The sequence below is a fragment of the Triturus cristatus genome, chromosome 12, assembly GCF_964204655.1.
Source record: "Triturus cristatus chromosome 12, aTriCri1.1, whole genome shotgun sequence".
Taxonomy (NCBI): Eukaryota; Metazoa; Chordata; class Amphibia; order Caudata; family Salamandridae; genus Triturus; species Triturus cristatus.
Window position 1 is genome coordinate 609,683,930 of NC_140595.1, and position 15,110 is coordinate 609,699,039.

Below are 15,110 nucleotides of genomic sequence, written 5' to 3' on the forward strand. Positions count from 1 at the left end.
CTGCCTGAAAGCCTGACGCACAAAGACCTCTGCAGCAGGTGCTTTTAAATTATAAGTTATTAATAAACACAGCCACCCCCTGACGTCAGTGCACCTCCCCCCCCCCCCACACCAGGCCAGCGCCCAGTGCGGCTGCACCAGTCCCACCACCCTAAACCACCCGCGCTTCCGCATAATTTCATTCGTCCTGGCTACATCCACGGTTAGTTCTACAGAGCTGTGTCATACCTCTAAGCAGAGACGTTTTAAGACACGAGCAGAGTGGGCTCTGGCCCAGGAACCCAGCCTTTCAGGCCCCAACCCCTGATAAAGAATAATTCTTAAACTGGATATTTTAAATACCGTTTTCTCTTTATTTATTTTTAATGTGGTTGATGTGTGAGAGTCTATTAAGGGTATTTTGCAGAGAAATTTGCGTTTATGTTTCTATATTTCATGCAACATCCTTAAAAAGGTTTATTTTAGATAAAAACAGGGCCTCACATATGAGAAATGGAAGGGTGTCACAGAGATTATTTGCAGTAACCCTAGCGAGCTGCTGCTGTGTTGCCAAATTAAAACCACACATCACTTACTCTGAATATTAGATGTAAACACATTTGAAATTGGGGCGAGTGTGTCTGTGCACTGTCTGACGTGGCCAAAGAAGGCATGAAAGACCTCAAATTGGAACATAAATTCAAAGCTGTTTTGATCAAGGGGTCCCCAAATACATTTGGCCCAGGGCCCCCAAAATCCTTTAGATGCCCCTGACGCTAAGCATCCTGTCGAACTGAGCTGGGCGGTGTCGTGTTCTGGATAACTAATATCAAATATATCCACACCCTCACTCCACGTGCCATAGGTGCACCAATGTTACCCAGCAGGTGTCTCCAAGGTGGCACTGAAGACAGCATGACCTGGTGCTGCCATGGGTGACATTCACGCACATGGGTGTACATCATCAAGGCAGTGGCTCTGGGGCACTGCTGATGTTTATCAGTGTGCGATTGCTTCTGTCTATCATGGTGGTCCAAATGGCTTTCAGAACTCCACCACTATTGATGGTACACAGGAGGAAGCCTGAGTGACTAGTTGTGGGGGGGAGCCAGGCAGTGCTTAATTTGAGCCGATGGTTTCCGGACCTAGGCACCTGCACTTAATTGGCAGCAGCGGCACTTATAACAGTCTGCCACACAGTAGCGCTATTTGTCTGATTTAAAGTGAGTAAAACAACAGTTGTTTACCAATTTAATATACGTTAAAAATAACTATTACATGCCGCCCATACTCATCTCATAGCTTTGGGGGCCTGGAAATTCTTCATTGTCACACTTGTAGGAGTGTGATGGTTAGTAGCTAGTTTGGTACGGTCACTGGCACCGCTGTCAGGGGCAATGGGTGGTGTAGGCTCCAGTGGCCTCCTGATGAGGGCCCTGACACTTAATGTTTTACAAATTAAGCACTGGAGCCAGGCCACTCCTAGTCCATGCCAGTTACATACTTCCCCTAGACATTGTTTTGTAGGGGGGTCTCTAGGATGGACCTGTCTTCGGCAGGGTCGGTCATGGAGGGACTGACCCACTGTAACTGCACCAGCCTCAGCACACAGATTGCAGTTACTGAGTGAAATCAGCCGAGTATAAAGACAGCTGGTTTCTCAGCCAGTGATCCAGGATCCTTCTGCTGCAGCTCAGAAAGGGGGTGGCTTTCTAAACCTGGCTGATTCATGCCTTGTAGCTATATTTTGTCACAGTTTGCTTTAGCACCCCTACAAGAAAACTACTGCAGTAGTATATTTAGGAAATGGACTACATGGCAGCAAGTAGCGGGGTCTGTCGCATATCATCGCGGTGACAAATCAGTGCGACAACTGCGCTGCACAGATGGCAAATCATGAATTGTGTGAAGTGGTAGCGTGTCGTTTTCCTTCTTCCAGATATTGCTATACCATCTTAGAATGACACTGTCCTATTGCCTAACACAGGGAATGCTTCAGCAATTCGCATTTTAGCCTCTGAGTACCCAAGTAGTACTACAGGAGTACTGTTTTACATACTCCTACATGCCTTTATTATTCTGTCCTGAAAAGTCCAAACTCACCATTGGTACAAGTGTTAAGAGGACATAGAACTTTCTGTTTGTATTAATAGTGAGTGAATATATCCATTGTAGATGCTTTAGGGCTAATTCACAATTAAGAGTGCATAAAATAGTACGACAAAAGAAGACAGAATTTTCAAATAGACCTCTGTATCCAGAGCGGTGCACTCAGTGCCACTGCCATAGAAAAAGAGAGGCACAGAGAGCTGGAGTTCGCCTAGATCAGGGGTCTCAAACATTTTCTGTAACAAGAGCTACTTATGTTCAATGAAAATCATCCCGAGCTACTATTCCTCGTGTTGTACAGTGACCACATAAGACAAGATTACATTAGTGGCCGCCTTGTGTAAGCAGTGTTCACCTCTGTGCATCAGGCAGGGTTGTCAGCAGTAATGCAAAAGAGGTTTATCAACTTGGAATGCCTCTACATTGGTAATACATACCAGCCCTAGCTGCAATGCCCCTGGCACTAAGGTTATAAGAGGAGTAATACAGCCTCCAAAGTGCAACATGATCTATAACTCAAATTTCATCTTTAAATATACTTTGGAAGTTAAACCATGTTTCTCCAAACATCGGCTATTTCATCTTCAGTACCCCCGTTTCAATTTTGGCACACATATGTTAATTCATCCATGGAAAAGCATCTAACTTAGTAGACTGGGCCGCCCATAGGAGAGCTACGCACAGGTAGCTGGAGAGCTACAAGTAGCTCACGAGCTACTCACTGGAGAAGTCTGGCCTGGATGTTCTCGCCCCATCACTGCAGGGCTAGGGGAAAAGTCTGTGCATGAGGGGTTTGGTAAGGAGAAAGACCATGGGCATATTAGTCATTGATACAGAGGCTGTGTGAGATTTTTGTAACAAGCAAGGAGGTGTTTCAAAATACAACGGATGGGGTAACAAGTGGTACTTGGGAGGCAAGAGGGGGCATGGGTGGAATAGGTAGGTGAGATGACAGTGTTCCTGATTTAGAGATTTGTGGATGGGTTACTCCCTCACAAATACGACACACATCCCGTCTGCCGTATTGCTAATGCCATACAACATTATCCACTCGCAATAAGGCGTACAAGATATCCACCACGTCACGCTTCTGACCGAGAAACCTATCCACCAAACTCTCCATCAGGCCATGTATTCTCAAAAGTAAACATCTTTCTTCATATCATTCATGAGTAGAACCCCAAGTCACATGACAGACACCCATAGAACTCCAATTGGCTGCTAAAATGTATTTACCATGTGCAGTACAACCAGCACTAACATTGCTATTTTTATTATATACTTTAACAGGGAAGGATGTTGGAATTTTAAACATGTTACAACACATCCACAGTAGATTATAGAAAGTTATCACTTTATAGTTTGAATCCTTCAAACAGATTCGCGATTCCCCTGCGCTTTTGGCTAGTGTCATTCATTGATGAACATCTTCCCCAAAATTCCCCTTGTACATTTCACCCAACACTGGTATGTCAAGGGAGCTGACAAAAAGCACCTCTACTTAGACCTGCCCCATGCACTGAGACCCACTTCTGAGACTACCACATGGCTTGATTTGCACAATCAACTGCTGTCCAAGGACTGAGCCATCTTCTGGAAGAGACCATGATCAGCAAAGGCACGTCTATCCTCACCTGCCCACTGTTGTCCCAGAACTGAGGCATCCAAGGGGCTTCAACAACGCACCTCAATCCTGCCCTTCAATTAAGGAATCATCCAGCAAGCGCTCCTGGTGCACCTCTTATTGCAACCATTACCCAGGACTGAGACGTCCACTGGGCTCTTGTATTTCCCTCTTTGACTAGACCTGCTCCATGTACTGATATCTCAATAGAGAGGTATTCACTGGGCTCTCACCATCGACCACCATACTGCCCTGCACAGTGCACTCATATGCCAGTACTAAGACATTCACAGGATTTCCATGATGCACCTCTCTATGGATCTGAATATTGTACTGATATCCCAGTCCTGGGATATTTAAAGGGCTGCTCCCCTTCTGTAAGGCGTTCTAGTGCCTGGATACCCTCTTGTGTGATTAATGCGCTATCCAAATTACTATAACATAACAGGGAGTGACAGACAGTTCAAAGAAACCTTCCTAGAGGGCAATGCACATGCAGAAAATATTGGCACCTCTGGGATTCTCTTAGAGAATGGCGGACCTCTACTTCCATTTTTCAGATGAACCCCATCGCTGTCCATCACGACACAGCGGGGCATGCTTTGTTACTGCGCTTGCTCCTCTCTGTGGTTGAGGTCACGAGTCTACAGAGTGTGGATGGGCAGTGTAGTATCTAGTGGTGCGCTTATCCACCCTAGGTTTGCTTACCAAGATCTCACTTTTCTATTGTGTAAGTACCCCCTACCCCCTCGCACTAGGGTTAGGCTTGCCACCTTTCCCAGATAAAAATGCCGACCATCTGTTTACGTTTTTAGATTCCGGAAAGGCCAAGACATCATCCTTAAGATTAACTTTATATCAAGTGGTCTGTATTTATTTTTAACATGGCCTTTCTGTCTTGGTTTACTTTATTTATCAGTCAGGGGTCATTAGGGCGTCACTAGATCACATTTTCAATTGTTTTATGCAAACAATAACTGTTTAATGTAGTAAAACAAGTTTTAGGTGATTTTTCTAATTTTTGTGCTGGCAAGGGTATTAAAATGTAAAATACCGATCATGCCGGCATAATACCGGCCAGGTGGCAACCCTAACCAGTGTGGTACACTAATGTGAAACCATGGGAGCTCTCTTCCTGGTCTTCAGCTGGTTCCCAAGGACCACACTAAAGAATTCACTGTGATCTAAGTTTTCCCTCTGCATTTTTACTCAATCAGTGAAGAGAGCAACTGGACAATTCAGCATTATGAGATGTGGGAATACTGCATGCATGATATTTTAACACTTACATTTTCCCCCTGCTGGAAGCAGATGGAATGTGTAGGGCAATAAAGGACTGAAAGTGGCAACAACCAAGTGGGATTCAATGTAGAAACACAGATTTCCATCTATTACTCCCCATTTATTTCTACTATGCAACCACAGTCTAATTTTGTGATGGCCACATAAATGTATGTGGCGCTGGAAAACAAAGCTCTTGGATTCTGTGGTAGACTTTGAGGTATTACATTGATTCATGCACCCCCCCCCCCCTTTTCAGGACTGAATTTAAAATGTAGCTTTTTGGCCACTCTTACCATAATTACAATTTGTGGGTTGCATTTTGATTATTCTGTAAACTGGATTTGTTTAGGGATTGAAATTCCAAATTGTGTGATAATTATTGCACCCCCACTGTTTTCCACTGACAGACTTTTTCTGCCAAACACGCAAATACAGATTTTACGGGTTATGCCTCATTTCCAAGCGAAAAACATAGAACGTAAAGGTATTAACCATGGCAAATATCTCACGCCGCCGTAAGGATATTAACTGGGTGGTAAATACCTCACTCCCATCTTGCTCGCTTGTAATCAATCCAGAATGCTTTAAAACACTTCAAATAGCCCTAGTTGTGAAAAATATATTTGGTGATTACAGTTGTGGAGTTTCACGAAGAAGAATCGGGCAGTGAGTATGTCAGAACTGTACTTGTTAATTAGCACTTGTACAACACACAGTTTAAATAACAGTGGCGCTGCAGGCAATGAATGAAAGAAATGTTGACGCCAACATCTGTGAAGGCAAGTCATTGTCATTGATGGAGTAAAAACAAAGATCAAAGCTGCTCACATGTCATTCATTGCGTTGGACCATTTCCTAGAAATGAAGTCATGGACAGTCTCCTGCGGTCCTTTGCAGTGCAGCTTTAGAGCAACTGTTTATGCCACACACATAGATCTCAATTCGCCAAAATGCCAGGGGAAGTGGAGGTCTCATTACACCCATTGACACCTATTGACATCATAGGGTTAGCCCCTTGCTCCATTCTTAGCCCCTCCACAGCCTTCAAATTGCTGCCAGTAGAAGTAAACTTGACTGTTAGAACCCTGTTTACTTTCTATTTCTGCCCCATCCTCATCCCCCCGATACCACGTGTGGCAAGGTGCAATACAAGGGGTACCAATGGGCAAGCCAGAGGTAGCAAATTCCATTTGTGGATACCACCAAGTAATGTGCATGCACACACACACAAGCAACACATTGAGAAACCAGAACCACATACTGCCTCCTCCTGACACCATGAGTGGAGCCACCACCATGAAATATGAGTGAAGCAAAATCCTGACAATCTAGAGCAGTTGCATCAAATGTGTTGTATCCCGATAGCACAGCTGAACTAGCCTGCAAATATATTGTGATAATAAAATCGAGTCTCAAAATATTGTCACAGTGGAATTAATAGTACTAAATCCACACTTGCCTTAACGATATTTTGGTATCCAAAATATTCCCGAAATAGCTGCAGGTCAATATTTTGCCTGCGATAATGTGACATAGCACGCTTCAAGACAATCAGCCATACACCACCTCAAAAACACAAAGATGAATCACATGCAGGCAATATAAGTACTGCCTTTTATAGGCAATCAAAGAGCAGCCAAATATAGCAAGTCTTAGATCTGCAACGCCCAAGCAACCTAGGAGCAGCCATGTGAAGGCAACCAAAGAGCAGCCATAGTCAAACAATCCACGAGAAACTCACAGGGGAAATCTAAGCCCAGGTACATCCTGATAAAACTACACCCAACCAGCCGTTGAACAACCACAGCCTAACAATCAATCATAAGCAAAAGCTAAACAATCAAAAATCTGCCGTATCCAAGAAATCTAAGAGCCACAACTTACAGGAGAAGATCAGGCACGTCTAGGCAATCTCAGAGAAGCAGCAAACAGGCAATCGAAAAGTGTCAAGTGCAAACAATTTAGGAGCAGCTACAAGGCAGTGAAGAGAAGCCACGTCTCAAACACTACCAGGTAGTTCGAGAAGATTCACGTGGTCTCAGCACTGCAAGGACTGCCATATCGCAGTCTATCCCACCCTTCTGTGCTCCCACACGGAACCCTTCCTCAGGAAATACCCTATACCCACTCCACTTCAGACTTACCAACATGGGCAGCACATGTCTACAGTCTGCCCCATCATAAAGCTGCCCCTGTGAGGTAGTCCTGCAAGAACATACAAACCCTGCACCAAAGTACTAAGAAGCCACGTGATTTTCAAACATCTTCTATAGAAAGAAAAGTCTAACATAACATATCCTGGCAACCCAAGAGCAGCCACACCCAGGAACCCTAAGATCACTTTCATAAAGGCAACATGAGAGTAGCAAGCTCCAGACTGGCAAAGTGCAGCCACTTCCTGGCGATTCAAGCAAAGACATATCCAGAGAATCTATGAACAAACAAAGTCAGCAAAAAAGGAGCATCTATGCACGGAAGCATAGGAGAAACCACGCGGTAGCTATCTAAAATAAGGACAGCAACAGCTGGAGAGCCAACACCGATCCACATCCAGGTAATCCAAGACCAGCCACATATGAATAGCAACATTTTGCCAGAAAAAGAGCAAAAAAAAACAGTCAATCTACAATAAATTAAATTCATATATTCAAAAGGCATCCATTTGTAGGTAATCTGAAAGCATTCACATAACATAAGAGCAGTCACGTTTAAGTAGTCAAGGATCAGCAACATACAGGCAACCTAAGAATGGTAAAGTCCAGGCAACCGAAGAGCAACCAGGCAGTCTATGCGCAGCCAGAAGCGGACGATAATAGTCTGGTCACACAGATCTAATCTAATCTAATCAATCAAAGAGCAGCGTTGAGCAGCCAATTAAAAAGAAGTCACATCCAACCAATCTAACAGCAATCACATGTAAGCAAGTGAACTAAGAAAAGCAACATTGAGGTACGTAAGAGTAATAACATTCAGGCAGTCGAGGAGTAGCTATAACTAGGCTATCTAAGAAAAGCCACAACTAGGAAATCTTAGATCCGTCACTTGTGTGTGACCAAAGAACACCAACATCCAGGCTATCTATGAACAGCCACACCCAGGCAATCTTACAGCAGCAACATCTAGGCAAGCTGAGAGGAGGCACATGTATGATCAAAGAGCAGCAACACCCAGACAGTCTAATAACTGTAACATCCAGGCAATCTGGGACCAGCCAAATCCAGCCAGTCGAAGAGCAGTCACTTGCATATGATCAGAGATCAGCAGCCTTCTGGCGAACTAAGAGGAGTAGCGTCCAGGTAATTGAAGAGCAGCCAAATCCATCGCTCCCAAGAGTAGTCACTTCCAGGTATTCTATGAACACCCGAGCAGGCAATATAGGAGCAGCTCCATCCAACCAATGCAAGACCAGCCACATCCAACCAACGCAAGACCAGCCACATCACGTTGAGGTACTCTAGGAACACCCAACTTGTCTAAGAGCAATCAGAAGGAGGCAATGTATGAGCCTTCACATACAGCAACCTAAAAACAGCAAAGGCTAGTGACTCTAAGAGCAGCCACGTCCAAGAGTAGTCATTTCCAGGTATCCTACGAGCACTCAACTAGCCTAAGGGCAGTCACAAGCAGGCAATCTATGAGCAGATATAATCCAAAAGTAGGTACAATCAGACAATCTAAGAACAGCCACATCTCACAACGTGTAATGGAGCTACAGTCAGTTACAAAACCACACCAAAAATGTGTATGGTCCTGGTATTATGGAGGGCTGAGACTAAGATGATATTCAAGAGTTGTTCAGCAAGATCATGTGCACTAGACATCTACTGACAGGGAAGCAGGATAAGTTAAACAATAGACTTTGAAGCACTTTTCGGACCCTCTGAGCATGCAACTCAAGAGGTATTTTAGGCAAATCAGTTCGCCAAGGGCAACCACTCAAGAACCTATAGCTCTCAACTCCCACCACCAAAGAAACAGTGAAAATTCACAAGAATGTGGCCAAACAAACCAGCCAGCCATAAGCTTGATCCAGAGAGCAGAGAGCATAGAGTAAGGGAGCATATTTAGAAGCTGCACACAGCAGTGGCAGAGGGAGATACAGTCAGCATCGGGAATGAACACTAAAGAAGGAACTGTAGCAAAAAGCAGCCAAAGGGCAGAGCCCCAAACATAGAGAAATGTGCAGTGAGAGAGCAGCAACAAAGGGGTGACTGTGTAGCCAAACCTGCACTAGCTCGCTTCTCCCTTCTTCGAGTGAGTTTATCCTTATGAGAGTGTCTAAAAAGACGGTACTGGTGTCAGAAGCTCACCAGCCACCACCAGTAGTGTTGAGGCAGACCTTCTGCGCAAACACACTCTTAACGACCTTGTGGCTGGACCCAGGATGAAGCTATAACAAAGACAGCCTGACCAAATGCACTGTGTGGGCCTGCTCTTCTCGCCATTCAGTGCCTAAGCGGTAAGACCTACTACTTTAAAGAGCACGAAAACCCAGCAAGCACACCATCCCTTTCTTCAGCGTCACAAACAGAAGGACCCGCATCTTTTAGATTAGCCTTCGATCAAGAGGCACACTAAACAAGGGGAAATGATCCACCCCCATACAATTTCCTCACAATTTCATCAAACTTCATGTACCTTTCTTCCCACGCCATGTCAGTGCCATATAACTCATATTTGACTTTAACGCAACATAAGATAACATTCACAAAGCTGCCAGAATTTCTAGGTCCATATGTGGTTGGAAAATCATCCAGTCCAGTTTTCTTCTTCGCGTTCTGGGACTGGTAGTCTTATTTTCCAGTATGAAATCAGGAATGTGCGTCCCAGAATGCACAGAAAAAAGCCTGACTTAGATCAACTACGAATAGACCTGGGATACTTGAGATCTCTGGAAAATATCATATGAGGTATACATGACATGGCAACCCATGATATAAAATAGTTTTTCTAACAAGCCTGTGATCTAAAGAGGAACATTTGACCTCCTTTAACCCAAAGACTTGGAGAGACAGTACATGGTAAACGCTATATCTCTCTAAACCTAAATCACACAACTCCCGTCCATGACCTGCGCATCCTTTCATTTAGGAATCCTTGTATTCCTTGAGTAAGGGAATTCCCTTGCTCTCGCCATCGCTGATCGGAGACAGTTTGGGTGGCATGTTTCACATCCGTCCCCATCTCCTGCACCCAAGAGGGTGCTGCCAGCTCTTTCGGCTCACCAGAGTTCCAGCGATACCCGACTCCTACCAGGAGCAGAAGACTATCTCCTTGAGGGTCTTCCGGAGCTCCTGGCTCCTGAAGGCATAGATGATGGGGTCTATCACAGAGTTGCATATAATAAGGATCAGACATAAGTTAAAATAGCTGAAGACGCAGGTGCATATGGGGTTCTTGGGGCAGGTGACGATGAGTGTGAGATGTAGAAAGAAGGGCCCCCAGCAGAGGAAGAAGATCCCCAGCAGGATGGTGAGGGTGATGGCCCCTTTTAGGCTTGTCCTGTGAGGCGTGGACCTCCTCTTGTTGAGGTTGCGGATTTTTTTGGCGTGTTGGCGAGCCAGCACGAACATGTGGATGTAGAGGGTCACCATCAGACTGAGCATGAAGAGGAAGAAGCTGATGAGGCAGATGATGACTGCGTTGCTGCTATGATAGGCGATGAAGATAGTGCTGGAGATGGTGCTGAGCACCCAGATTAGGATGATGATGATCATTGCCCGCCGGAAAGTCATGATGTTGTGGTAGCGCAGGGCATAGAAGATGGTGATGTAGCGGTCCACAGCTATCACCCCAAGGAAGGAGAGTGAGGACACCACTGAACTGCAAATCATCATGTCAAAGATATTGTCCATCTGGCGCTGTACATTTTGGGGTATGTTCACAACCCCATGCTGTATCATGAGCATGACTGAGGTCTCCAAAAGGTGACTCGCGCTGACCAGCATGTCAGATACCGCTAGACAGCAGATGAAGAAGTACATGGGGGAGTGAAGGTTCCTGTTCTTCAAAATGGCTATCACCACCAAGATGTTTTCCAGCAGGCTCAGCAAACTGAGAATCACAAAAAGCTCGTTGGGGGTGTAGACCCCAGTACAGTTGGTGTTAATCACGTTGGTTGCACTCTGGTTGGTGCCATTCACGGTGGTACTCAGAAAAGGTACGGCGGACATGTCCTGACGATGCCTTGAGCTTGGCAGAACTTTCTGTAGAAGACACAAATAACATCAGTAACAGACTTGCAGCCAACCAGTCAATCAATCATGAAATGTAAGAGATTTACAAAGTGCTAAAACCTCAGCATTGCAACATTAAGCAGATAACGTGAGTTTGTAATTGAGGACTTAGTTGGTGGATGTATCTCATCTCGTCTGGCAAGGAGTTCCAGAGAGATCGCTCAATTATCGGAAAAATTTGACTGCCTGCCTTTCTGTTTTTTACCTTCGGTGGAATAAGGAGGTTTGTATTTGACAATTTGCCAACTTTAAAGCTCTTTGCTGGTGATACAGATGCAATTTGTGCTTTAAATAGCCTGAGCTCGTCCATGCACAGTCTTGTGAGTGAGTGTCAGAGGTGGTTTCTAGAGGCGATTGGAAGAGTTTCACTGAGGTGTGTGTTTTAATCAGGGTCTGCCATTTCGCCCACCAACAAAACAATATGCTTAATTTTTATTGCCTATGACTACTATGCCCTACTTCCTAGACCACTCCACTAATGTAGTCTGGGAATATGGGGACCAGAAGGCACAATGCATTGTAAAGAAACTGTAGGGATGTCTTATACTAGCTTAAACTCCAAACCTTGACGAGCTGTAGGTTGAAAGCCACTGTCCACTTTGAAAAGAGGTGTCACAAGTCAAAGATATCAGTGATAGAGGCAATGATAAGCTGCAGCAGGGCAATAAGTGTTGCAAGATTTTAATCGCAGAAGCGCCAAGACTTGGTCACCAATTGCTCTATAATTAAACAACTACTCCCACACACATCTGAATACATTTTATGCTAAGTTCATATCCTTAAGCTATGCATAAAGCACGCCTGGAACCTACCTGAGCAGGAGAAGAGTGCAACACCAAAAGACTGGGTGGGTTTGATCCAGTGACGTAGGCCAACTGAGAAGGAGAGCTGGAAGGCGATCTACCAGTTGGCCAATCCTCGCTTTGTGACAGAAGTACTTTAGAGCCCCGCAAACAAAGACAAAGGCACCCTGTCTCTCTGGAGCCTGGCACGGTCTCACACACCCATGGGTGTGACAAAAACACAGGTCTCTGAAGGAGCTGAGAAGTCCTTATTGATGCAAGATATTCGGACTGTGGTCTCCAGTGGGGTCTTGCAGGTGCTTTTGACATGCCCAATTTTATGAATGTGGCTTCCGTTCACCACCTTGGAGCACGGCTTCACTCTACATTCCCTCCCACGTCCAGCTGTCTCCTTCCTCCGCCAGTCTCTTGCTCTCTGATCGGCACTTGTTGCGTCCCCGGGCGGCCCAGCCGCTGGTAGTTCGGTCGGTCGGTCGCTGCCCCGTGCTGGGCTCAGAAGTTTGGTCTCTCGGTCCTTTGTGGGATTGCACACGATCAGGCTGGTAGGGCGCCCCCTCTCCTTTCCTGTTCATGTGCAGAAAGTAATTGATTTGCAGAGGTTAGGCGAAAGAATGAGCTCTTTCTCCCTTCCTCAAAGGCATTTCTTTGACATCCCCCTTCGAGTGAGGATGGCTGAACACATGATAACATCCCGGTCAACAACGGCATTGATTGGCAGAAGACATGTTATGAAACCGAACCACAAATAGAAGAACGGCCGTGGTCCTACCCCATCCATCCCTTTATGCACACTTCGATGGTATCGACCCAGGCACGGTGAGAAGGGGGCGGGGGGCGGCGGGGGGGGGGGGGGGGGCGAGAGGGGAAGGGGGTAGGTCATGATAATTGGTGTCAAGTGGTAAATTAGAAAGCAGGCTACATTTAGCTAACTAGTGTAATCTTATTAGAAAGAACTGCCGGAAAGTGCATGAGTTTAAAAACACGACGGCCGACTTTGGGAATTCTCTTACTGAGAAATCCCTAATGGACGCGTCGCCTCGAGCAAGCAGTGTTACGTCTTACATTAGCTTCCGAATGCTGATATTTTTCATTAGTGGCCTTTGGAGCAGTCCGCCATGTCAGGTCGCCGCTGACCAGACTTAGGGGGAAGGGATAAAAAATGTGGTGGCCTCGCATACGTCACATAGAACACTACAACCCCACTGTTGGCTTCTTTACGTCTTAGGTCCAGCTGCCCAGGTAACACCGAGGAGTGGATGAAGGGGCACCAGTGAGGAAGCTGGTACATGATGGGAGTGACGCCATTTTATAGGACCAGACTCGAGAGGCCAGTGGGATGAGACTGGCCTAAAGGGCAATCAGGCTGACAGATCACTGCATGGGCTGGGTTTTTGGCTATATTTGGGCCGGTTTTAGGGTCTGGTGGGTTGATTTCTCTGATATTCCCATAAACATTGCCTCCAACAAGCACAAGTGCACCGAGACTCCCATACCTTGCAAATCACTTATTCAACAAGTCTTTACAAGTTTAAAACTTCCTTAATTTGCAAATGTTGCCACTTTTTTAGCTATTGGATTTGCCCATGGTGGCCACTTTTAATTTGCTGCCTGGGCCTATTTTCCGTCTCCGACTCTGAAGCCCTACAGTGGTCTCCGCATTCATGGCTTGTGCCTTTAGTTTGTTGTCTCACTGTTGTGTCTGAGGTACATCCCACATGTCAGTAATATAGCACGTCATGGTACTTCGTTTGCAGCTATTGGCTAGGAGTCAAGGCTCACTGTGATGTAGATGTAAATGACATATAGTTTGCATTGTTAGGCATGTATTGATATAATAGGTTATTGTTCAAATTACTCCCCCTTCTTGAAAGGTCTAGATTAATAAGCCTTCATCTAGACGATCTAAGTAAACAAATGGAAAGGAATAATCTAGCCATATCCGAACTTTTAAATACCCAGACTAAAAACAGTATTAATGGACAAGCCCCTTCTCTTTCTCCCGTGGTAATGCGATCCTCCATCAGTGACAATCTGAAACCGCGCACTGATTCGGGGGAAAATTCTGCGGAAATACTATTTAATAAAACCGCAGATTTAGGCAGAAACCACCACGCAACAATCAGCAAAGAGTATTTTAGTAGAAACCGAAGAACTAAAAAGTAAAAACATAAATAATTCTTCGGCAATACCCAACATAAGGAAAAAGGACACAAAAGACCATGAGAATTGTGAATGGTTAACTCAGCCTCAACACATTCCAGTTAGCAGAAGAGTGGACTTACCCCCTGAATCAGCCCCATACACGATCATTATGACAGGGGTCCCTGAATTAACAGAGGGTGTAAGGGAGGATTTTTATGCGTTAAAAAACAAAACTATTCATTGGTTGAATCTTAATAGACCCCTCCCTGCACACATAAATGGAGAAATTCTTATGGTGAGACGTACATGCTGGGTAGGAACAAGACCAAAAGAAAAGAAGGGGGACGTGATAATCATAAATTTTAGAGACCACAGAGCGGTCAGATGCATAGGCGATTGGTATGAAGCTAGAGGGGAGGATGCCATCTCTACACATTTCGTCAACTACTTCTACCCTAGAGAACTGATTTTCCACTCCAATCCTCATGTCATAAAATATCCCTTTCTGAATTGGAGGGAAGTAGATCATCGTTTCTCTTTTCAAGCTGCTCGAAATCACTTTTTTCATCCCCAGTTGAATGGTAGGTTCCTGAATAATAACCATCAGTCTTCTCAAGCCTTAAATCAGGTACACTGGAATAACCATCTCCAGACATATCAGAGATTTAATATACCTACCTCTAATTCCTATGCAGCTTTGTATGGTTTGGAAGACGTAGATTGACTTAATGCTAAAGATGCTCAATCTCGAAAATCCAACGCACCTTATCAATCTCTTTTCAACGACACTGATTATGCAACTGAAAATGCAGAAATTCAAATAACAGTAATTGACACCCCCCCCCCCCCCCCCTCTGCACCAACTCCTCCACAGCATAGAGGTCTTGACACTTCTCCAATGAGTATCTGTAGTCAACTACCTAAACAGCTGGG

General features: G+C 45.1%; 1 protein-coding gene across 1 annotated transcript; it reads right to left on the bottom strand.

Annotated features, from left to right (window-relative positions):
* Positions 1–3,435: 3,435 nt before the first annotated feature.
* On the bottom strand, positions 3,436–12,583 carry LOC146776382 (melanocyte-stimulating hormone receptor-like). The gene is made up of 2 exons (XM_085637732.1): positions 12,045–12,583; positions 3,436–11,202 (listed from the first exon to the last, which is right to left on the bottom strand). The coding sequence occupies exons 1-2, from the start codon at positions 12,342–12,344 to the stop codon at positions 10,246–10,248; spliced, it is 1,257 nt and encodes a 418-aa protein (XP_085493858.1). The 5' UTR covers positions 12,345–12,583; the 3' UTR covers positions 3,436–10,245.
* Positions 12,584–15,110: the final 2,527 nt, after the last annotated feature.